The 21,723-nt window shown below is 43.9% G+C and overlaps 3 protein-coding genes across 7 annotated transcripts; 1 reads left to right on the top strand and 2 right to left on the bottom strand.

The window, feature by feature from the left end:
• The first annotated feature begins 848 nt into the window (after nucleotides 1-848).
• LOC103645928 (BAG family molecular chaperone regulator 1) lies at nucleotides 849-5,775 on the top strand. Of its 3 annotated transcripts, none has more exons than XM_008670654.4 (4): nucleotides 849-1,369; nucleotides 3,448-3,704; nucleotides 4,239-4,385; nucleotides 5,308-5,775. In XM_008670654.4, the coding sequence occupies exons 1-4, from the start codon at nucleotides 1,108-1,110 to the stop codon at nucleotides 5,446-5,448; spliced, it is 807 nt and encodes a 268-aa protein (XP_008668876.1). In that variant the 5' UTR covers nucleotides 849-1,107; the 3' UTR covers nucleotides 5,449-5,775. The 3 variants fall into 3 exon arrangements, 2 of the variants coding, with proteins under 2 accessions (XP_008668876.1, XP_008668875.1); XM_008670653.3 differs by having other exon boundaries at nucleotides 5,286-5,775; XR_004856132.1 differs by lacking the exon at nucleotides 849-1,369 and adding an exon at nucleotides 2,825-3,361.
• Nucleotides 5,776-6,018: 243 nt separating this feature from the next.
• On the bottom strand, nucleotides 6,019-6,738 carry LOC100274760 (uncharacterized). The gene is made up of 2 exons (NM_001149050.1): nucleotides 6,408-6,738; nucleotides 6,019-6,293 (listed from the first exon to the last, which is right to left on the bottom strand). The coding sequence occupies exons 1-2, from the start codon at nucleotides 6,706-6,708 to the stop codon at nucleotides 6,229-6,231; spliced, it is 366 nt and encodes a 121-aa protein (NP_001142522.1). The 5' UTR covers nucleotides 6,709-6,738; the 3' UTR covers nucleotides 6,019-6,228.
• Nucleotides 6,739-7,443: 705 nt separating this feature from the next.
• Nucleotides 7,444-21,100, bottom strand: LOC103645927 (ABC transporter C family member 2). Of its 3 annotated transcripts, none has more exons than XM_008670650.2 (29): nucleotides 20,495-21,100; nucleotides 19,205-19,588; nucleotides 18,713-18,894; nucleotides 18,556-18,595; nucleotides 18,054-18,213; nucleotides 17,850-17,964; nucleotides 17,693-17,773; nucleotides 17,588-17,612; nucleotides 17,423-17,479; nucleotides 17,208-17,273; nucleotides 17,030-17,104; nucleotides 16,494-16,601; nucleotides 16,213-16,347; nucleotides 15,192-15,298; nucleotides 15,010-15,103; nucleotides 14,704-14,871; nucleotides 14,246-14,386; nucleotides 13,569-13,775; nucleotides 13,393-13,491; nucleotides 13,022-13,174; nucleotides 11,921-12,309; nucleotides 11,652-11,832; nucleotides 11,230-11,553; nucleotides 10,142-10,898; nucleotides 9,932-10,053; nucleotides 9,153-9,398; nucleotides 8,700-8,801; nucleotides 8,216-8,537; nucleotides 7,444-7,814 (listed from the first exon to the last, which is right to left on the bottom strand). In XM_008670650.2, the coding sequence occupies exons 2-29, from the start codon at nucleotides 19,535-19,537 to the stop codon at nucleotides 7,720-7,722; spliced, it is 4,884 nt and encodes a 1,627-aa protein (XP_008668872.1). In that variant the 5' UTR covers nucleotides 19,538-19,588; nucleotides 20,495-21,100; the 3' UTR covers nucleotides 7,444-7,719. The 3 variants fall into 3 exon arrangements, with proteins under 3 accessions (XP_008668872.1, XP_008668874.1, XP_008668873.1); XM_008670652.4 differs by lacking the exon at nucleotides 20,495-21,100 and adding an exon at nucleotides 19,903-20,357; XM_008670651.4 differs by lacking the exon at nucleotides 20,495-21,100 and adding an exon at nucleotides 20,020-20,354.
• Between the last annotated feature and the right edge of the window lie 623 nt (nucleotides 21,101-21,723).

Genomic DNA, 21,723 nt, shown 5'->3' with positions numbered 1-21,723 from the left:
TTCACTTCACGCAGGGTTTCCTCATAAATTGAGGGATAGTAGGATACGGCCAAGACGAGACCATACGGTTTGCCAACACCATGGCGCCCACGGCCCACCCATAGGCAGATACGGAAACGGCATTTGCGTGTTCCCGGACGTCGCAGGGGCATATCCGTCCTCCCCGCAGAAAGAAGGCCCCTCTATCTGTATCGGGCCATTTCGCTACGTGCGCCCTCCCTAAAATACGAAGCGACAGCGTATCTGGTGCACAAGTGCACAAATTCCAACTAGAACGTTCATCCTAAAACCAACGAATCGCTCCCTTTTTGCAAAATAAACCTTGCGCTTGTTCCTTTGCTGGCGCTGCGCATTTGCAATTAGCTCCCACGGGCAGGTGCCCTTCGCCAATACAGAGCGGCCATCATCCATCTTCACTTCTTGACGAAATCATCACATGGCCTAGCTGGTCGCCGTCGGTCGCCCACACCGCCGCTCGTCCATGCCACCCGTCGCCCACGACGTCACTCGGACCGCCGTCGTCCGCCCACGCCATTGCTTGTCTACGCCGCCACCTGCTGCCCTTGCCGTCGCCCTGACGCCCATCACTCTATTAAAATTGCATCAACATTTCAGCTCTCATATGTGTCATTTCAACGTTTCAGCGGGAAAACAATTTATGATTTTAGCCTTGTACATGTATGAGAAGGATGATGGTTTGCCTCGATCAAAGCTGGACTCAAAACTCCGTATCAGGGGAAGAGCACCTGGCCTCGCGGGGGCTAATCACAAATACCAAGCACCAGCAGCGTGGGGTTTATTTTGTAAAATCGTGGGAACCATTGATTTCGGAATGTACGCATCAGATAGAACTTGTGCACCAGGGATGGTTTCTGCACCCGATACGCTGCAAACAAAACGAGAGCGAAGCGAAGAAGCGCGTCTTCCACGGTTCGTCTCGTCCACTTGCTTGCCTCCTCCTCCCCTCTCCCGCGGGTCTCCTCCATCCTCCGCCTCTCTTCCCCACGCCGCCACAGCTTCCCGCACTCCAAGGCGCGGCACCAACCAACCGCACCCCCGCGGGAGCTGGCGTGAGCAGGTCTGCGTGCGTGTCGCTATCTTCCCCCCATGGCGTGGGTGATGCACCGGTCGAGCTCGGACGGCGGGTCGAGCAGCGGGTGGTCGGACGCCGCGGCGGCCGTGGTGGCGGCGGCGGAGGAGCGGGCCGGGTGGGAGGTGCGGCCGAGCGGGATGGTCGTGCAGGCGCGGGACGACGCGGCGGGGTCCGGCGGCGCCCCGCCGAGGCCGCCGCCGCCGCCGGAGATCAAGGTGCGCGTCAAGTACGGCGGCGCGCGGCACGAGGTGTCCGTGTCCCCCATTGCCACGTTCGGTGAGCTCCTCCTCGACCTCGCTCTATTAATTCTCTCTACTAGTAACCGCGCGCTTACATTTAGCCGCTCCTCCATTAACAACCTGCCTGCCTGGGTTCCTGTCGTCGTCGTCGTCGTCGATGCTTGCTTTCTCCCTAGTAGTAGGCTGTAGGCTGTAGCACACGGGACAGAAACTGAAAGCTGTGCGTCTCCTTTTTGGACTCTGTGTTTTTCCTTCCTCGCTAAGTCGAGCCTACGGGAGCTTTTAGAACCGTTTGTTTGTTCGTTCGTTCGCTAATGCGGCAATTAAAATAGATTAATCACGAAAGGTGGTGACGGGGCAGGATTCTGGCTTATACAAATCTAGTACAGTAGTACTTTATTTATTTGAGAGTTTTGACATTTGGACAACTTTATAAATCCGAGCTCGTAATCATGGCTCGCACGAGATATATATATATTTTTCTCGATGGGAATTCTGCACTTGGGCGAATATAGAATGAGTTTTTTTGTTAAAAAAATAAAAAAAAAACCCCGACATGCCTCTTCCGGACGCGCCGCGCCGAGTGGAGGAATTAACGCCGCCGCGATGCGTGCGACAGAGACATCATCACCTTTTTTTTTTGTACTGCCACCATTTTCCTCGCAGCTAGCATTTCTCTTCGTCTTGTTCATTCATTCAATGCTAGAGAGGAAGAAACAAAAATGTCAGGAATATTTCGTACCACAGCACGCACGCCGCATGTGGATCGGGTCTGCTGAGGAAGTTTGCGTCGTGAAGGGCGAAAATTCTCTGCCTGCCTCTCAAACCCAAAATCCTTTCGTCCTTGGCCTCGAATTCAAAACCAGACGCAAAAAAAAAAACGAAAAGCCATCTGGCGCCCAGTATTCTCTGCCCAAATCCACCCGTGCTTTGGACGCCGGTGGTGGTAGTGCAAAAGAAAACCCGAGATCTACCCACCAGGACCGTACTGTACGTGCGAGAACGATTCCTTCCGTGAGATCCCGGCGATGGTAATGGTAGCCTTGGATCACGTTAGCGGTCACAGATCACCGGCGGTGCTGTGGCTTCTCTCTCTTTTTTTTCCCTGGAGCACGCAGCACGATCCGGCGGTGGCGGGCGGACGAGGAGGCGGTCGGCGCCTTTCCTTTCGTCCCCCCGACAAAGCGACGGGGGCCGCTGCCAGTGCCCGGTGCGGGGAATCCAGGGGCAGGATGGCTCCCACGTGTACGGCAGGCCCTATCGGACGGCGTGGAGGTGCACTGATGCTCTGCAGGCACGTTGCCGTGTTTCTTGCTTACTTTCTCTCTCTCTCTCTGTCTCTCTTAGAGAGAAAAAAAAAACAGACGACTCGGTTGTCCCGTTGCGCCGACACCTTTGGCCGCTTCTTCGTTCACCGCCACCGGGTCCAGTATAGTCGTCGTCGCGTTTGTGGCATTGTGTGCTTCTGCTGCAAAGAAGGCTGGGAATCGACGTGGGTGTTGGGAGTCGTATGCGCAGCACGTTCTGCTACCTCCAGCGTCGTCTCTCTCTGGTTTAGCGTGCACAAGTCGTTATTCTATGAGAAAACCACGAGGGTTCTTTGGGGGATCGGATGGAGTGGAGGTGGGTTTTACTGCCAACTATGCAATGCTGTGTGGTTCCTTCCATGCCGCGAAAGAACTCACGAAAATGACGTATGCCAAATGGCCCCTTATATAATTACAGTGATATTTATGTTCGTAAACTAAACTACCTACTACCCGTGGTCCCAGCTTCCCCACAGAGCTCCTCGTGGTCGTGGGTGTAGTAGCCTAGGTGTCGACCAGCATCAACCATCATTCACCAGCCGAGGAGCAAGTACCGAGCTTCTCTTAGTAATTAGTAGCAGCGAAATGCTGGTGACTGGTGAGGAGTAGTAGTACTCCCACTCGTAGCAGGCGGCAGCTGTTGCTGTCGCGGATCGAACGAACGAACACAACAGGGGGGCTGTACTTGCTGTGCTAAGTGCTAACCAATGCAATCGCGCGACGTACGTAGCGTAGCGTAACGTAACGTAACGCACCCCGTGTGAAATGTGAATACGCGAGATCTGATCGTCCGTGGCTAGTTGTGCAGGGCAGCTGAAGAAGCTGCTGGCGCCGAGGACGGGGCTGCAGCCGGCGGACCAGCAGCTGAGCTACCGGGGCAGGGCGCGGGGCAACGCCGAGTACCTGGACGCATGCGGCGTCAAGAACAAGTCCAAGGTGGCGCTCGCCGAGGACCCCGCCAGCGTCGAGCGCCGCTACATCGAGCGCCAGAGGAACGCCACGGCCGAGAGCGCCAACCGCGCCATCGGCGCCGTCGCGCTCGAGGTGGACAAGCTCGCCGATCAGGTACGGGATGAGGTCAGGGAGAGTGGAGGACGGTGTGTTGTTGTTTTTGGTGGGACTGTGGGAGTGGGAGGGAGTCAAGCAAGCATGCATGCATGGGAGGTGCGATTGAATGGGTACAGTACAGTACAGTACTATGTGATAATCTGGCCAAGGATCAGTAGTACTAGTAGGTGAGCAAATTGATTTTGCATGAATGGACGAACGGACACGACGGGGCGGATGAATGCCCTGCCGATGTGGTCATGTGTTGATGTGGTGGCGACTGGTCCCCGCCCCGACCGAGCCCATTTTACTGGTAGTGGTATTTTAGAATCGCCATCCCCATTCCAACAGGGACACGCAGCAGGAACGAATCCCTGACAAGGATGTGCTCCCTCCTGCAGTGTGTTGCAGGGTACTTCCATCTCCATCGATCACTACTGTGCTGCTGCTTCTCTTAATTATGCCGACGATGAAGAAAGTGATCTTGAAAAAATGCTGACTGCTGATGCTAGCTGACCAGGAGAAATGCCTTTCTTTCTTTCCCTGTCGCAGGTAACTAGCATCGAGAAATCGATTTCCAGAGGGAACAAGGTGCCGGAGGTGCAGATCACGACGCTGATCGAGCTGCTGATGCGGCACGCGGTGAAGCTGGAGAGCATACCTGCGGCCGGGGACTCCTCTTCGCAGAAGAACATTCAGGTACACACACCTACACTACACTACTGCACTCCTGGCGCATGCTGCCAACTGAATGGCATCCCGGCATGGGCATTGTTCGGACCAGTTCCAGACTTTCACCAGGGGCACCGTTCTATTAGTTATGCTACAGTAAGTAGCACTGATATCAATAGAAAATATCTCTGGCCTGTGATGTGAGTGGCAAAGCAGTGCCATGACAGGCGGTGCATGCAAGTGTTCATGAGATTGTTGAGACGGGACTTAGCAACCTTAGCTGGCTGCCTGTCACCTGTCGTCGTCGGTGGGTCAGCCAAGGTGTCCAGTGTCCTGTATGCATGCCACCGCCACCACCCGAAACAGGCTCATCACCGATTCGCCTACTTTTATCGAACAGTAATGAATCGAACACATGGTCCCCGCGGGTACGAGAGCATTCCACCTACAGCCCTTTCCCCTACTTCAAATGCCAGGCAGTGCCCTTTGGGTGCTAGCTGCTAGCTAACCTAGATCGTTCTCTGAATTCAGGCTGCCAGTGCCACCAGCTCTGTTTCTGACGATGATATATCCTCTCTGCAAAGGGTGTGCCCTTATTAGGTAGATTTACGAAGAGTGCATGGCAAGGCATGTAGATTGCCGCAACAAGGCCACCAGAAACCATGCCGCATGGGTATAGTTGATTGGTTGGAGATAGTGAAAGAAGTGCAAGTACTTTTATCATTGTCTGTGATGGTCTCCAAAAGAGACCAAGATATAGGATGCAAAAGTCCGTCTACTTTTTTTTCTTCTGAAATGATGATGGCTTGCTTGCTTGATGCTTGTAAACAGTTTCATTCAGCAAGCCAACGCTTTAGGGGGTGTTTGTTTGGGATACCTAGATTATATAATCCAACATCTCGGTTACTAACTACGTAAATCTGACAGACAGAGGCATGCATGCGTGCAGGCGAAGCGGGTGCAGAAGTGCGTGGAGACGCTGGACGTGCTCAAGGTGTCCAACGCGCGGCTGCAGGCGGTGGTGGTGACGACCAAATGGGAGACGTTCGACGCGGCGGCCACCACGACGAAGTGGGAGCTCTTCGACTGAGATCTGTGCAGTGCAGCAGGGCACTGCAGCCAAGAGGATACGTGTATACGTGCATGGTGTTTTATTTCCTTGTCTCTCCCGGTTTTATTTGGTGCACATTATTGAATTCGCGCGTTGTAATCAATCATGTACGGTGAGACGACGACGCTAGGTTAGAACATGCTATAAGGGCCGATCGAAACGACCCCACTGTTAACCGTTTGTAATCACAGCACCACTCCCATTCCTCTCGCCCCGGACGACGACGGAGTCGATCCATCTGTCCAGCGATTGATCCGTCTATCTAGTCTAACAAATAAAGGAAAGCGACACCGTTCTTTTTTTTTATCCTAGAGATGAGTCCAGATAAATGATGCTTATGCTGGGCACGCAACGACGGTTGAAAGTACACCTAGTACTGCAGTAAGAGGATTCCGTATGTACGTTCAAGAACATCAGCACCCATGGTTTAGAACCGATAACATTGACACTTACATCAATACTGGTTCTAACTGTCGTCGTGGCCCCCTAGGGGTATTAATTAATATCGGGGTTTTGTGTCATTAACTCGTGTATTCAAGTGAGGGCACATGGTGACAATATGGACATTTATTTATATGGATACTTGCTGCGGTTGCATTGTCATGACATAATAGTCCCTCCGTTTTATTTTAGTTGTCGTTGGATAATGTAAGATTGAACTATCTAGCGACAACTAAAAAGAAATAGAGGGAGTACATGTTAATAACTCACAAGCTATATATGCTTGTGCCTTGTTTGCTACCCCTCCCTCGGTATCTCTCATGGATGTGCCCTATGTGGCGGCGGCGGCGAGAATGACTGCCACATTGGTCGTTTAGGAATATCTGGGAAACAAAGATCACATGTCATTATATATCCCTCATTATTTTTACATGTCGTTAAATGAGTAAACAGAAAATATTTTACAGCTACTGCTGGCTGCTACTAGATTTAATTACCTCCGTATTTTTTCCCGACGACTCGCACTGAGTTGTTGCAAGCCATTGAAAGAAAAGAGATCTTTTGAACACTTAATCCCGTCTCCTCCTCGGAGGTCATGGTACGGCGAACACAGGCCATGTCGACCGACCGCACAGTGTCGCAACAAGACTTACTTGGACGCTCATAGCTTGTGCTGCATTCACGCTTGAACCTTTCTTTTTCATCGTAGCAACCCTTCTCTCCCCAAGCCCCATGCGCCGTAAATGTGGCAAAAACCAAAGCAAAGAACAGAAGCTGAATGATTGCTTTTGTAGTCATCTTGTGCCAATACGATGTTGATGTTAGTATGGCTTCTATATATGCCAGCACGCCTGTGCTTTTATAATACGTGTAGGATGACCCCAAATATGATCGCAAATAAATGACTGAGAATCTTGGAACCAGTTAGTATTGCATTGAATCCAAATCATAAGGCAAAAGATAAATGGTTACACATCCTAGCTTGAAGATATCAAGTCATTTATTTTTCGTATCTTAATGCTACGTGTCATAGTGCCACAGCTCATTTAACTTCAAATAAGTGCCCAAAAATCCACACTACTAGTATTGCATTAAATATTAATATCGCAATCTAAATGATAGAATTCTAAACAAATTGCACATAACGCACTAAATATGAAAATGCGAAGGTAAAAATGACTTTCCAGGTGTCTCTCCGGAAAAAAGACTAGGATCCACCGTGACATGCTAATTTAACATGGTACATCAATAAAATAGACCAGTTAGCGTTTCCGATAAAAAATCGTACAGTTGCCACGTAAAACAAGCAAACAAATATGTGGCCTTCCTAACGGTGACAAATAGTTAAATCTCTCTCTTGACCCATTGCTGAAACGCTTAGCTACGATGGAGTTAGAGAACTGAAACTCGAAGATGAACAACTTCGGATCGCTACAAGGTGATAGTTGGGGGTAAGGTCGCTTCGTTCTCAGGTGTAGCCGTGTAGGACGGTATACCAGACGACTCCACATGATACCCGATAGGCGATAGGCAGATGCTAACCATTCACATGCACTTGTCTTTTTCATTAGAAGAATTGCATTGGCTCAAACTGTCAAAACCTGACATACAATCGTGTCGTAACGGTCCCTGAGAAATTACAACCCTTGCGGACGACGGTACAAGGATCGTCCTGCTGTGGCAAAACTCGTTCCTTATTCGCAAGTTACGTGTTGCTGCAGCGTTTACACACCGCAGGAATCAAATCCGCCAGAAATAACTACACCTCCAGCCTACTCCACAATGCTGTTGTGATCCAGAATTCTACATCTACATTTGGTCCCAGTCAATAGAATTGTTGTTCTCAAAATTATAAGAAGGTTGCTGCAGACGGTTGCGGCCCAATCTGCTCATTGTGGCGAGGCCTGAAAAAGATAGATACAAATTGAGTCAAGAAAAATTCACAACAAAGCTACCTGTTGATAAACAGAGCAACTGTTTTTTCCCTAGATATGATTGATAGTTCCGATGACATACAGCTGAGAAACAAAGTAGACTAGCATGGCATATAGAAGAGAAATTTCATAGAGTTGCGGAATGAGATATAGGTGCACGGTAGACATGTGTTTGTTAATTTCTAATTGGTTTTTACTGAAGAGACTGCTCCTTTCCAAACGTCACTTATTTGTGTGTGACTTGAGGAAGTATTACTTAGGTCAGTGTGGCATTATCATTCTTGCACACATTACACAGGCCAAAGCATATGATTGAAAGAGAACTGCCAAACCCTGTCAGGAAAAAAAAAGTGACTTAGAAGCAAGCATACCTTCGATCACTTTGTAAAGTGAAGACCACCATCGATCAGCTGGGACCTGATACTGAGTTAGAGATTCATCGATTTCAGTATTGTGCTTCCCTTCCAGTACGCTTTGCAGAGTGATTACAGCATCCTTTGTTCTCCTCAGAATATTATTTCCCTCGGCAGCTTCTAATGCAAGGAGGTCACTATGTGATGATGTGAGGCTTCTAGCAAGCGCAAACTGGGCAGCTTCAGCCCATCGGTTAGATGCAACCCATCTCCTTTGGATATCTTGCAGCTTGATTTCTTCCCTCCGGGACCTCTCTTCTCCACTTGCAAATACAAGACTCTGTTGACCATTTTTCATTCACAAAGAAAGATAAATTAGCAAACTTCTGAAGCTATGATGTACGGTGCAGATTAGCACAAATGGGCATGACAGGATTGCGATCAGACATGCAATAGTCCTTGCCACTGTGACTGCATGGCAAGATAACTTGATGCAAATTACCTTGAGGTATTCTGCGTTGCTAGGTCCTGTACTTTGCACCATCTTGGAGAAAGCACTCCCCTCGTTGCTTAGAAGATTCTCAGGAGAGTCGAATTCCAGAACCTGAAATACTCCAAAGTTATCTCACTAGTGAAAATATCACGATTAATCTTACACAACAAACATTAAGACCTGTACAACATGAATGTGACATTACAAAGAAAACTGTGAGTGATACATAGCTTTAGTCTTCATTCTAGTCTTATGAAAAGTTGAAAACCTAAGAACTAGTTCATCATGGTCAAATTTAGTATTTGTTCAGACATACAATAAAAACATTAATACAGTCTAAAGAATTGTTATCTGTAAGAAAAAGTAACACTACAATAATCAGCACATGACATGAAAATGCTAACATACAGCTATTATAAGAATCAAGCACAACAAAACAAGACATAAAAGGATAGAACATACCTGCCCAGAACTTAGAATAAGCAACCTGTCACAGTCAATGACCGTGTTCAAACGGTGGGCAATTATGAGCATTGTGCAACTCTTGAATTCTTCTCGGATTGTTTTCTGAATAAGAGCATCAGTCCGCACGTCAACTGCTGCTGTTGCCTCATCAAGGACAAGTATCTTTGCTCTTCTCAGCAGCGCACGAGCTAAGCTCAACAGCTGTCGTTGTCCAACACTGAAATTTTCACCAGCTTCAGAAACCTGTGTCAATAAAGTGAAACAAGTTAGTAAAAACTTTCTAAACCCCAAAAGAGCAAAAAAGAAAAGCTAAGCTAGCTCAGTTGGCCAAGGATGTGGATGTACACCCAGATCACCAAGATTTAAGTCCTCGTCGAGGTGAATCTGGAGGCTATTTTCTTCTAAATAAAATGTCTCTTAGTTCCTCCTAGGTTAGGTCTTTTTTTCTAAACCCCAAAAAGGATCCTGAAAAAAATATCTAATACAAATCTAATGATTTAATTTAGGATTATTTTCTATAGGACTAAAACATAAATATATTGTTTAGTGATTCCTCCTAACATTACAAAACTGAGTCCTTCGACACCACTGGTAAATAGTGATGATTAAAGTATACCAAATGCTAACACGTGTTTGACTTAAGAGTCTCAATGAAGACTACCTTGTTTCTTAAGAAAAAAGTGGAATACTTGTGTGTGTGTCATTTGTAAAATAAAATGACAGCCGAGAATCAATAGTCGTAAACTTCCATGAATAAAATCATGAAAATTGCATACCTCAGCATCCAATCCTAAAGAATTCCTCCTTATAACATCTTTTAGATGAGCCCTTTCCAGAGCCTCCCAGAGGTCCGCATCATTGTGCTCATTAAAGGGATCCAGATTAAACCGAACAGAACCTGAAAGGGCATTAATAAATATTTCACTAAACCCAAGTTGCCAAAAAAAGAAGCTCCAGCAGCTAACATGTATTTTTCACTAGCATACCTGAGAATAGAACTGGTGCCTGTGGTATTATTCCTAGAACTTTGCGCAAGTCCCAAATTCCAAACTTAGAAGTGTCACAATCATCAATTAATATTCTCCCTCGTTCAAGCTCCACGATACGGAACAAAGCATTAAGCATGCTAGATTTGCCAGCACCTGTTCTGCCAACTATTCCTACCTTCTCACTTCCATTAATAACAAAAGATATGCCATGAAGAACAGGAGGAAGTTCTGGTCGATATCGAAGCACAACGTCTTCAAACTTGATGACACCTGATGATGGCCAACCAGGGGGTGGCCTATGATCCTCAATGACAGGAGGAGCTTCCGAAGGTAACTCAATGTATGTTCCGACCCGTTCAACAGCATTTAAACTATTTTCAGCAAGACTAGCAAGACGAAGAACAGCTGTGAGTAAATTGGTAATATTGAGAGTGTAAGTAAGAAGAAGACCCATTGTAGAAGCAAAGGCCTTCTGATTCTCTGCTCGTTGATTTTGCATAACAGCAAATGTTGCTGTAAACCATATCATGATGCCACCCAATGTCTCCAGACGAATAGCTAGCCACCTATTTGCACCCATGTTCACAAGTGTGAACCTAATGTTGTTGTCCATTGATCTCCCATTGATATTTGCCATTCTATCATAGGCTTTATAGGCACGGATTGTGGACAGACCATTCAAAGCCTCTGAAAACTGAGCATACACAGGAGACCTGGTAATGGAATCCAGACGCTTCACCTCGCGAGATGTTGCCTGAGAAGACGGAAATACAAAGTGTCAACAAGGCAAAAAGTAATGATAGTTTCATCTATAAGACTGAGGGAAGTAAGCTTATGAAAAAATTTCCTTCCATAGATGCCTGACTGGTTTGATCAATATTAATCTATGCAAATTATTTCATATAATACTAGTAGTTGGGATGAAATTATTTGGTTTTGTGGGGACTGACAGCTTATTTCTGGATTCTGGTGTGGATGTAACTTGGGTTTTTAGTCATTCCCATGTGGATGTCATGGTGGTGCTTATTTTGATGCGTTCCATAATGCAACTTTGATTTCAGCGATGTAGTTTTTGGTTGTCATACCTGGTAATAGAGGTAAGCTGCATAAAACAAAATCAGGAGTGGCATGATAGCCCAAAGAGACATGGTGCTGACAAAGCCGATGAGAACGAAAGTTGAGAGCAACTGAGATATTTGTGCCATAAACATATTGACAAATACAGCGACATTTCGGTCAATGTCACCCATATCCTTCGAAAATCTGTTGATGATCCGTCCAAGTGGGTTTGTATGAAAAAATACCATGGGAGCTCTCAATATTGATCGGAGCATGGCATCATGAAGCCTTTTGGCTGCCCGAAGACTTGATATAATCAACCAGTATGAATTTGAGAGTGTGACTAGAACCTAACCCAATAGTTTCAATTTATTAGCTCAAATCCCATTAATCATAGACACACAAGAGGGTGTGAAATACTGAATATGTAAGCAATGGGTAGAAATACCTGCCCAAAGGAAAGAATTCCATAGATCAAATTATAATAACCAGAGCCATGAATTTTCAGAGAACCCTCATCAGTCCAAATGCTCAACCATGTGCTACTTGAAATGCGAAGAACTTCAGTCAGTGCATAGCAAAAGAAGAGTATGGACACCACCCATATCCCTCCCAGTGCATTTTTGTAACTGCGAAGATCAGACCACAATACTCAGAAATCACACTATATTATATGCAGCTCAAAACACTAAGGACAATCCCAAAATTTTCTCTTACCGTGAAAGGACCCTCGCACTGACAACCCCAGTTTCCCTTTCCTCTTGCTTAATAAGGACAGATTTTCCTGGTTTTGTTTTACTAGAACTATCCTGGCTCTTCTGTGAACCTTCATCAGCTATTGTAACATCACCGTTCACAGTTTGTTTTGCAACATCCTTTGGTTTACTTTCATCCTCTTCCACCTGTTCCTCCATTTTTCCAGCATTTTCCATGAGCTTCTTGAAGAGCTCCCCACTGTTGCTAAGTTCATCAAAAGTACCCTCCTCTTTAATTACACCATCATGAATTAGCAGTATTTTATCGACATATGGCAGAAAATGCAGCTGATTGGTAACAAGAACCCGGGTTTTATGCTGCAGTTCGCCTTTGATACATTTATCAAATACCTGCACATGTACTAATGTCAGTGATAACAGTTGGGAAGAGTAATTAATTTGTAACAAACAACGAAGGAGAGTTGCATTTCGTTTCATTTAAGGCAGAAGAAATAATAGTGTAATACAAAGGAGAGGGTAAAGAAGAATCTCCCAACACACTCGACACACACCGGACAAAACAGTTACAGGCGTAACACGATCTTTATTCTAGAAGTCAACCTCAGGAGTACATTAGGAATAAATAAAAAATAGGAAAAGAAATGCAGAAAGCCAAATATTTTATTGCAGCAGAAACATAAATTGCAATCATTAATGTCAGACAGTGCAATACATTTAGACAATATGATTATTAGGTATTACATGTTGTGGTACATAAAATATCCACAGAACACCATTTGAGATGAGTTGTATGAACTATGAATCAAGTAATTAATGCGAATGGTGAATCTATCGTGTATTGTCAGGCTGCAATACATCGGTGTTCGTTGATATCACTTTATACTTTTCAGTTTGCACAAACCCATGTGTCAATGAACATAACTAAGTTGCTAGGTTCCAGGTGGCAAGAGTAAATTTTTATCCTGTTACCCTGTCCAGACTAGCAACCATGTCTCCTAGGTAAAGGTAACCTAATAACATGGATCTGAACGATGGTTCATCCTTTTCAGTATGTGAGTATAGATCATAAAAATAGAAACCACAAGCAAGATGGTGAATTCACCTGCCGGCCAACATGGGCATCTAATGCACTGAGTGGATCATCAAATATGTACACATCTGAATCAGAATACACAGCTCTTGCCATTGAAACTCTTTGCTTCTGCCCTCCACTAATATTAACTCCTCTTTCACCAATCTCTGTCAGATCGCCTCCCTGATAGAAAGCATAACCAAATGCATTATTTGTTAATGTACAGTAGCAAGTTAAAACAGTGCGCCAGTATTAAAAAATACAAAGGCATCACTGGATTAAAACATTCCAAATGAAGGAACATGTTCTCCAGGAAGCTCTTTCTTCATCAAATGGGTGCCATAGCTTTCCAAAATTTCCACCTGAACAGTGAAGTTGGAATACTTGTATTTAAAACTTACTGGGAGTAGGTCAAGGTCATGCCGCAATGAAGTGGCATCAATTGCTTTCTCGTATCGTGGGGGTTGAAAGGGAGACCCAAACAAAATATTGTCACGTACCTGTGGGGTCACAGTTAGATCTCTGCAGAAGTTATATAGGGTTTGATTTAACACAACAAAGCAGCAGAGAATCTCACAGTAGCATTGAAGATCCAGGAAACTTGAGGAACGTAAGCCACCGATCCACGAATGACCACTGAGGTACCTGATCCAGATACTGGTGGTATTTCTCCAAGCATTGCAGATATGAGAGAAGTTTTACCCTCACCAGTGCTTCCTACTATTGCAACTAAACTTCCAACAGGTACATCCAGATTGACATTTGATAAAGTTGGTCTCTGAGCCTGCCAACATTCAAAATTTTGGTTTTTAAAATCCGATGAACTTCACAGTAATAGATGTACACTCATATTGGCAAAAAGGACTTTGATATAAGACTACAAGGGGCAAAAAGAGTAGCACCTTGAGTCTTATGATCAACTAGGAAGACATCAACCGGGTCAAAAAAAACTAGGAAGACATCAACAGATACCATCTGTTTTTAGCTATCTTACAAAACCAGTGGGCTATTTGGTAATAAGTTTCTATCTTACACCTGCCCATGGAGCATGATAGCCTATAGATACTTTGATTCACTGTCCATTTCAGACTACCATGAAGAGAGTTGTGATAATGACATGTTTTTCAATATCCGACAGCTAGAGAATCAGCGGACAAGAAATCAACTACCATAATCCTAAGAGCAGCAATTACAAGATTGAAGAAAATAAATGATAGTGGCAAATAAATAAAAATATATAAAACATGAATTTACCTCTGATTCCCATGAAAAATACCCATTCTTGATAGAAATGGCTGGAAGATCAGGATCAATAGGTGGATTTGGCAGAAGTAATCTCTCTTCAGCCAACAGGAGATCTTCCAGACGCTTCAATGACACCTTACAATTAACCACCTGTTAAATTCAAAAGAAAAGCAACACTGTTAAGATACTGTGAGTACCAAACATAACTGTTGAAGGAAAAACAACACCAAAAATCAAGCCATCAATGGTTAGAATCAAAATCCCAGAAAACAATTAGCCAGATAAATTTTCTAAGCCAAAAATATTTAGCGCTTCACTTTTGTAAACCAAATGAAAGCGGAACAAAGAGAAAACAATTATCAAAGGACATAAGAAGCTACTTTATATAGAAATGGAAATGCTGTGTAATTTCCAAGTAGCTTTATAGATACTTTAATAAAAGGAAAACAAGACAGTGTCGTACATACCTGAGTTATCAGATTCGGGAGCATGAAAAGTGGAAACCTTAAGACTGCAAATAATGAAAGAGAAGTAAACGCCTTTGCTGGTGTCAAATCACCTCCCAGTAGAGAATATACACCAAATGAAACAACAGTGACAACGACCGGTATACTGTTCAGGATAAAGCTATTCAGCTGCAACAAACAAGAAAATCGATAAATAGTGCAAAGTTGAGTTTAATTTGAAGACACATACATGGTGCACGACAGAACTTCGCACAAGTCATCTTATGTACAAAAAAGTCTTGAAATTATTGCAAAAAAGGAATATACCGCAGCAAGCAACTGAGCCCTGCGGAACCAAGAAAGTTCATCATCACGGATGTCCTGCACTTTTGACTGGAAACTTTGCTCCCAAGCATAGCACCTAACAATGAAGTTTTTGGAAGTTGGAACAGTTATAACCAAAACTAATTGTTACTAATCGTGATAACAAAAAAGTGAATATAACATACTTGACTGTATCCATAGCAGCTAATACTTCATTCATGAGACTGATTCGCTTGTCGGTCCTTTGCAACCCCTCTTTAGTAAGTTTTTGCATTTTGCTGATGATTACAGTCTGAATAATTAAACACAAACAGATTAACCAGGCAAAGAACCGAAATCTGTGTTAAAATTAAACCACAACTTAAAGAAATCACAAACCAGTAAACCACAACTTAAAGAAACTTCACAAACCACAACTTATTTGACAAATCTGTGTTAAAATTTACAAATAGATTGTCCTGAAGATGCTACAACGACCCCACAATCTGTGTTATCAACCTTGATTGGAAAAATATAGGCAGATAAATGAACAGGTCCGTCATAAAGCTTTTAGAATTTTAGATCGAGCCTTCCAGGACCACTTAATCTATATGTAATGTGAAATAACTACTCTCTTCCAGATTATAAGATGTTTTAGCCTTTTTAGATGCATAGCTTTTGCTATGCATTTAGATGTACATTATGTCTAGATACATAGTAAAAGCAATGTACCTGGAAAAGCCAAAACACCTAAGAATTTGGAACAGAGAGAGTAATTAACAACTAAACTTCTGGCTATTTATTTTTGGCATACAGAGACCATAAACTGTGGTTCATCCTAGAAATCCCAACATATTAACAGATAAATTATAATTGATATTTCTAAATAGGGTCTGAACAACTCAAACAAAGTCACAAAGATTGCATAAGGAAACATACATGCTGATTGCTGACAGCACGAATAAGTGCAAACAAAAGGGACTACATTATCAACATATGAATCAAAATTTCACAACTGCATGATTACAATAAGGCTCCTATATCAACCCCGAAGTCCTAACAAGGATTTGTACATAGTGAACATCTTTTCTCTAGCAAATGTAGAAGCCAATTCAGTAGTAACATTTGGAATTGTCACTAAAAAGACAGTGTAGACACATTTAGACATGCAATGCAATGTAAGAAATTGCAGGATGCATGTTGACAAAGAGAAATGTATTTATGTACCTGAATTGGAAACAAAAGAACCAGCATGAGTGCACCGACTAATGCTGCAGGACCAAGCTGTGCATATAGAAGGACCATGGAAATAACAATGCGGAAAGGAGCAGACCATAGGCTGTGAAGCTGCTGGCACACTTGCTGCAAAGGTACAAATCTAAATTAGAAGGGTGCAAAACCAAAAGCCATAAATGGCTAGCATGCATGGCATCCACACATGGCACTTTCTCCTTCCTTCAGTCCTTCCATCTTTTGTAACATTGACCCAGTCTAACACAAAAGTATACCTGAAGGGACTCCGCATCAGTTGAAATCAAATTGGTAATCCTCCCAGAAGCAAACTTTCTACGACTATCATTAGTTAGTCGCAAAGATTTGCGGAAAACAGCTGCAATCTGCACAAGAACAAAAGGTCAAATTTCAATGTAAACTTTGATGACCATACCTAAAAGAAAAATTCAAAACATTTAACATAGAAATCATATAGCGGGTCTGCATTCTAGATGATAAAGACAAATTCGCATTGAACTAATATCACTACCAACAAAACCAGGTATATTCTATGATGTTAAGGGGGAATTTGCAAAAACAATCTCATTATGTCATTAAGTTCCCTACCAATATCTACCTGGACTAAAAGGCTTTGTAGGGAATCCACATGTTATGACAAATCTGGAGTTTTGATCCCCAATCCAATCTAAGTAAAAGCAAGAATGGTCTCAAGAATGTGGAACGCGAGATTTCAATTTTCAAGGATGCATGTTTACTGTACAACCTCTTACAGAAGGACAATAAAAGTTCTTCATATAAAAGAAACACATACCAATGTGGACCTCAACCTGAAACCCACACGCATGACGTTCTGAAAGTACTGTGCCTCAGCAAGAACCCCAAGTGACTGAAAATGAGAAGAGACGTAAGTACTATAATTGCTGTTTCAACTGCACCGAAACAAGAAACAAATGTGGTGCACAGCATGCAGGAAACAAAATGACCCATACCACTCCTGCAAAGATTGAGAAAGCATAGATGTACCCGCTCCAAGATGGATCACCTTTTTGCATAGACTGGAAAAGGGGGGGAAACAAAGTTTATTGGTGCAAAGAGCATAATAAAGGTGCGCTAAGAAATGCATAATCGCACAGTCTGTTCTAGAATCAATGCACTTCAGTAGCACTGTTAATGATGGGTAGGGGTCATGGAATGAGAAGTGTACCTCTAACAACAGGTTCAATACAAGTGGACCAACAAATTGAGAAGCATCATTGCCAATCTACAAAGTTAGGGAGAGAAAGATGAGCTGCTGAGAACATCACAAAGTGTTTGTAATGGAAAATATTGAAACCGAAACTATAAGGCACATCATCTAAAGAAAACGTACCTTGAAAAATCCACCCAGCCAGAACCTGAAAATGAAAATAACTAATCACTATAGGCAGATACGTTGAAATCAGATATATAGGTATCGAGTGTCGAATGTGCAAACCTTCCCCAAAGACTACTATGAAGAGCTCGTAACAGCCAAGGGTTTGGTTTTTGAAGCTCATCATTCCAGCGTTTCTGGAACCTGAGATAGGATTGCCACGTTAAGGTTTGCAAGCTCAAGTATTTAGCATTTCAACAAGGAAAATGAGAAAACATACTGGCTATACAAAGTTTCAGTCTCATCCCAGCTATCCAATTTCCAGATATCCTTATCTGTAATGGGCCTTCTAAATCCTTGTTGCATTAAAGGAGTCATCCATGAAAAGAATATTCCTAGCAAAGTCACAAGATAGCAAAACCTGTCATTATTTGAACAGTGGTAGAAATTTAATTCTGTCCGTATACAAATTCTATTCACTTACTGGCAAATATGTTGGCATGTCTCTCAGGGCAAATCTGCTCACCGCCGGGAAGAGGTTCATAATCAGTATTATCAACCAACACTTCATTCCTGATCGGGGTATAACCCGGATATGGATCCAAGCTAGGCAGATAAACCACCATGAGAATTCCAAACAAGAACTGTAGAAAAGAAAGGTTAAGTATGAGAGTACTGAGTACTAATAAAAATATGGTATAGGACACAGTCAACAACTAATATGCAATCAGACCTTATGTGCAAGCGTGCAAACAAGCGTCTTGGTCCGTTAGATCATGATCTAACTGTAGACATGATCGTGGTTTGATAGGGGGTTTTCTATAAATCTACACGAGTTGATGGTGGAAGGGTTTAAGTGTTAAATGTGATACAATGGTTGGATCATAATCTAACGAACCAGGAACATCGCTTTCACGCTTGCATATAAGACCTGATTGCATATTAGTTGTTGCCATAGGACACATTATAGAAATGAAGATGCAAACCTGGCATACAATCTCACTGCAGTATAGGTAAAAGATTGAACTGCATAGGAAAAAAGATATCAAAGTAAGCCAATATTGAAGTGCTAAAATGACAAAAAAGTTGGGTCGCACCAAAAAAGGCCCCATCAGGAAAGTAGATGCTACAGATGTAGTGTACCTTGAACTGTAGTACTGCCTCACAGAGAGCACAAGATTGAACATAGCAGCTTCGCCAACCATCATGTAAATAACCACAAATCGGATGTACCATCTGAACTCATTGATGTAAATTCTTGTTTCAAGCAGAATCATTACAAGCATACAGCACCAAGCAACAGACTCAATGATCAATGAGACAATCTGTAGAAATACAAGTTTTTAAATGGCCCAAAAGGGCAAAAGGTACAAGAATATGTAAGAAGTAAAGGTCAGATCAAATTTTACATAATTTCATATCAACTAAAGAATTGGTCACTTGAGTTATGGATATATACTCTATCAGCATTTTCTGTATATAAGTTAACTCTAGTTCTACTGGCAAAATCAAGGAGAAAATTAGCTCCCTGCCATCATAATATTTGCACTGAAAACATACTTGTACGGGGGCAATAGCATATCAGCATATGGATTCCGCAGAACTTGATAACAAAGCCATGTAGATCATTCTCACCTCAAATGGAGCAAGGCCAGGCTGCCCATCCAAGTTCATGATGGAGGTACCAGTGATGATCCGATAAAGCGGCTCTGCTATGCAGTACACCACGAGCAGTCCAAGCAGGTAGTTGTAGTATGGTGAACGTAACTTGTACCGCTGCACTGTGTAGTCCCTCGTCGTCCTCCATATACGATAGAAGCAAACTCCAAAGAGTGCGAGGTATGAGATGCAGACTACAAGGGTGTCAGTGCCACATGGAGTGTAGGCGCCGAACGCATTCTCAACCACATGCGACCACACACCATCCTTGACCGGCTGGCAGTACCACTCCAGTGGGTCGAACCCCATCTCGCTCCCTCCACTTACCAACCCTGTTCTTCAATCAGTTCTGATGTTCTCCTGAATTCAAGAATTAAACCAACGAAACAAGAGAAAATCCAGATAATGAGCAATGTCACTCAACACCAACCTAACAGGAAACTTATCTACTAGCCCAAAAAACAACTAGAGCAAACACTTCTGTTTCTAAGTACTCTGATGCAGATAATTTCACCAAATGAAGATATACATAGAAACAGACTTTCCGAGGGACGCCAGCATGGAGATTCAGTTGACGCCCACGAACAAAATAAACTGGACCCAGCTTAATAAGTGGGTGCAAGTGCGGCTCAACAAAAAACGACCGGCATACTGAAGAAGTGAGGATCCATCACCTCATCAAGCAAGGATGGGGATGGATAGTGGACCACAGCAACAGCACGAAGCATACGAATCCAAATCTAACAAAATGGACCGAGATAACACATCCAACCAAGGCCGGAATAACTTGCCAGTTGCAACCCGCAGGAGAAGCCAATCCACGAGCGGGTGGATCTCCACGCAACTGCACCCTATACTATTCTGACGAACGAGTAGTGCTGCAGCGGCGGCGGCGGAAGCGGCGCCACATGCCCACTCCACTAGTCCACTAAGACACGCCAGGCACGACCGCACAAAAAAGGCAAAAGAGGATATAAACAACGGGGCTTTATCATCTCGACAGAATCGAGAATCCGCACCCGTGAATGGTCATCCGCAGATCCTCCGCGGAGGCTACCACAAAAATATCTGGGAAGGGAAACTCGCTCGCAACTATCCCGGTAATAAAACTTAGGTTTATCTCTTGCGCGCGCGAGGCGCCAAACGACAGCCACCCAAAGTCCAAACCGACAGGGGCTACGCTACGCGACGAGGCATCGAAATCAGAGGACGTGAGGAACACGCGCTCGCAATCGGGAGGATCCACGGGAGGGGCGGAGAGCTCACCTCAGCGGCGGATCAACCGGAGAGGCGGTGGCGGAGACGAAGCGTGAGCATCCCACGCGGTGGCGGGCACAGGACACACCCCTCCCTTCGCGGGGAGGACGAAGGAGCGGAGGGAGGAGAGGAGGTGATTAGAGAATACACTGATGGCACCGGAGTTTGGGCTTTTGGGGTGGGTGGGGAGGGGGTAACTGGATTTGGATTCTTCTACGACTACGAGCTCTTTTTTATCATCGGCCTTTTTTGTTATCAGCGGGGGCGAGAAATAAAATAGTACGTACTACACATACACAGTACTTGCATGGCTGGTTTCGTCACTGATGATGCTATCTCCTGCCTGCAGAGTGCAGCCACTCTGCCTTTTTGTGTTTGGAATTGGGCCACGGATCGTTTCGCTGATTATGATATTTGTCGGCAGACCTTTGGAAATTTACTGATGGATTCTGGCTTCTAGTGGTAGGTAGAAAGTCTAACCGGAATGGAACTGGTCGTGCTACTGCTACCCTCCCAATCTCCCATGCTTCCCCGCGGCCATCTGGTATAGGCGAAATGGCGAATAGCCGTGTTTGCTCACATGAATGGAAGTATGGAACTGGTCGTGCTAATGCTACCCTCCAATGCTTCCCCGCGGCCATCAGGTATAGGCGTATAGCCGTGTTTGGTCACATTTAGACCTGATCATGGGTCATCCGATTCACTCGAAAAAATCCGACCCGACTCGACCAATACAAAGGACAAGTATAGACCACAATTTTTTAACTACAATAATTCACGGGCTAAGTACAAGCCATGATTTTTTTTACCTAAAACTCGATCCAAAGCCAAAAAACTGGACTCGACTCAAAAAAATCCGACCCGATACGTCAAACGGGGTGACACGAGCCAACCCAACCCGACCCGACACTAGACACGAATCGGGTACACGTCGTGCTATATGACCCACGACCCAACCCGACATTTAAATAGGACTAGTCACATGTGAAAACTATGTATTTTAAACTATGGTTTCATCAATATTATATTTTAGGGGTGTTTGTTACCGTTACTAAAGCTTAGCGCATATCATATCGAATGTTTGAATGACGGGTATGAGTATTAAATATGGTCTAATTATAAAACTAATTACATAGATGAGAAGTAAATGACTAAAGAATTTTTAAACATAATTAATCTATGATTAGTAAATATTTACCATAGTATCAAAAAAACTATAGACTAATTAGACTTAATAG

The sequence above is a fragment of the Zea mays genome, chromosome 2, assembly GCF_902167145.1.
Source record: "Zea mays cultivar B73 chromosome 2, Zm-B73-REFERENCE-NAM-5.0, whole genome shotgun sequence".
NCBI classification, from domain to species: domain Eukaryota; kingdom Viridiplantae; phylum Streptophyta; class Magnoliopsida; order Poales; family Poaceae; genus Zea; species Zea mays.
This window is presented reverse-complemented; position numbering and strand designations above follow the sequence as displayed.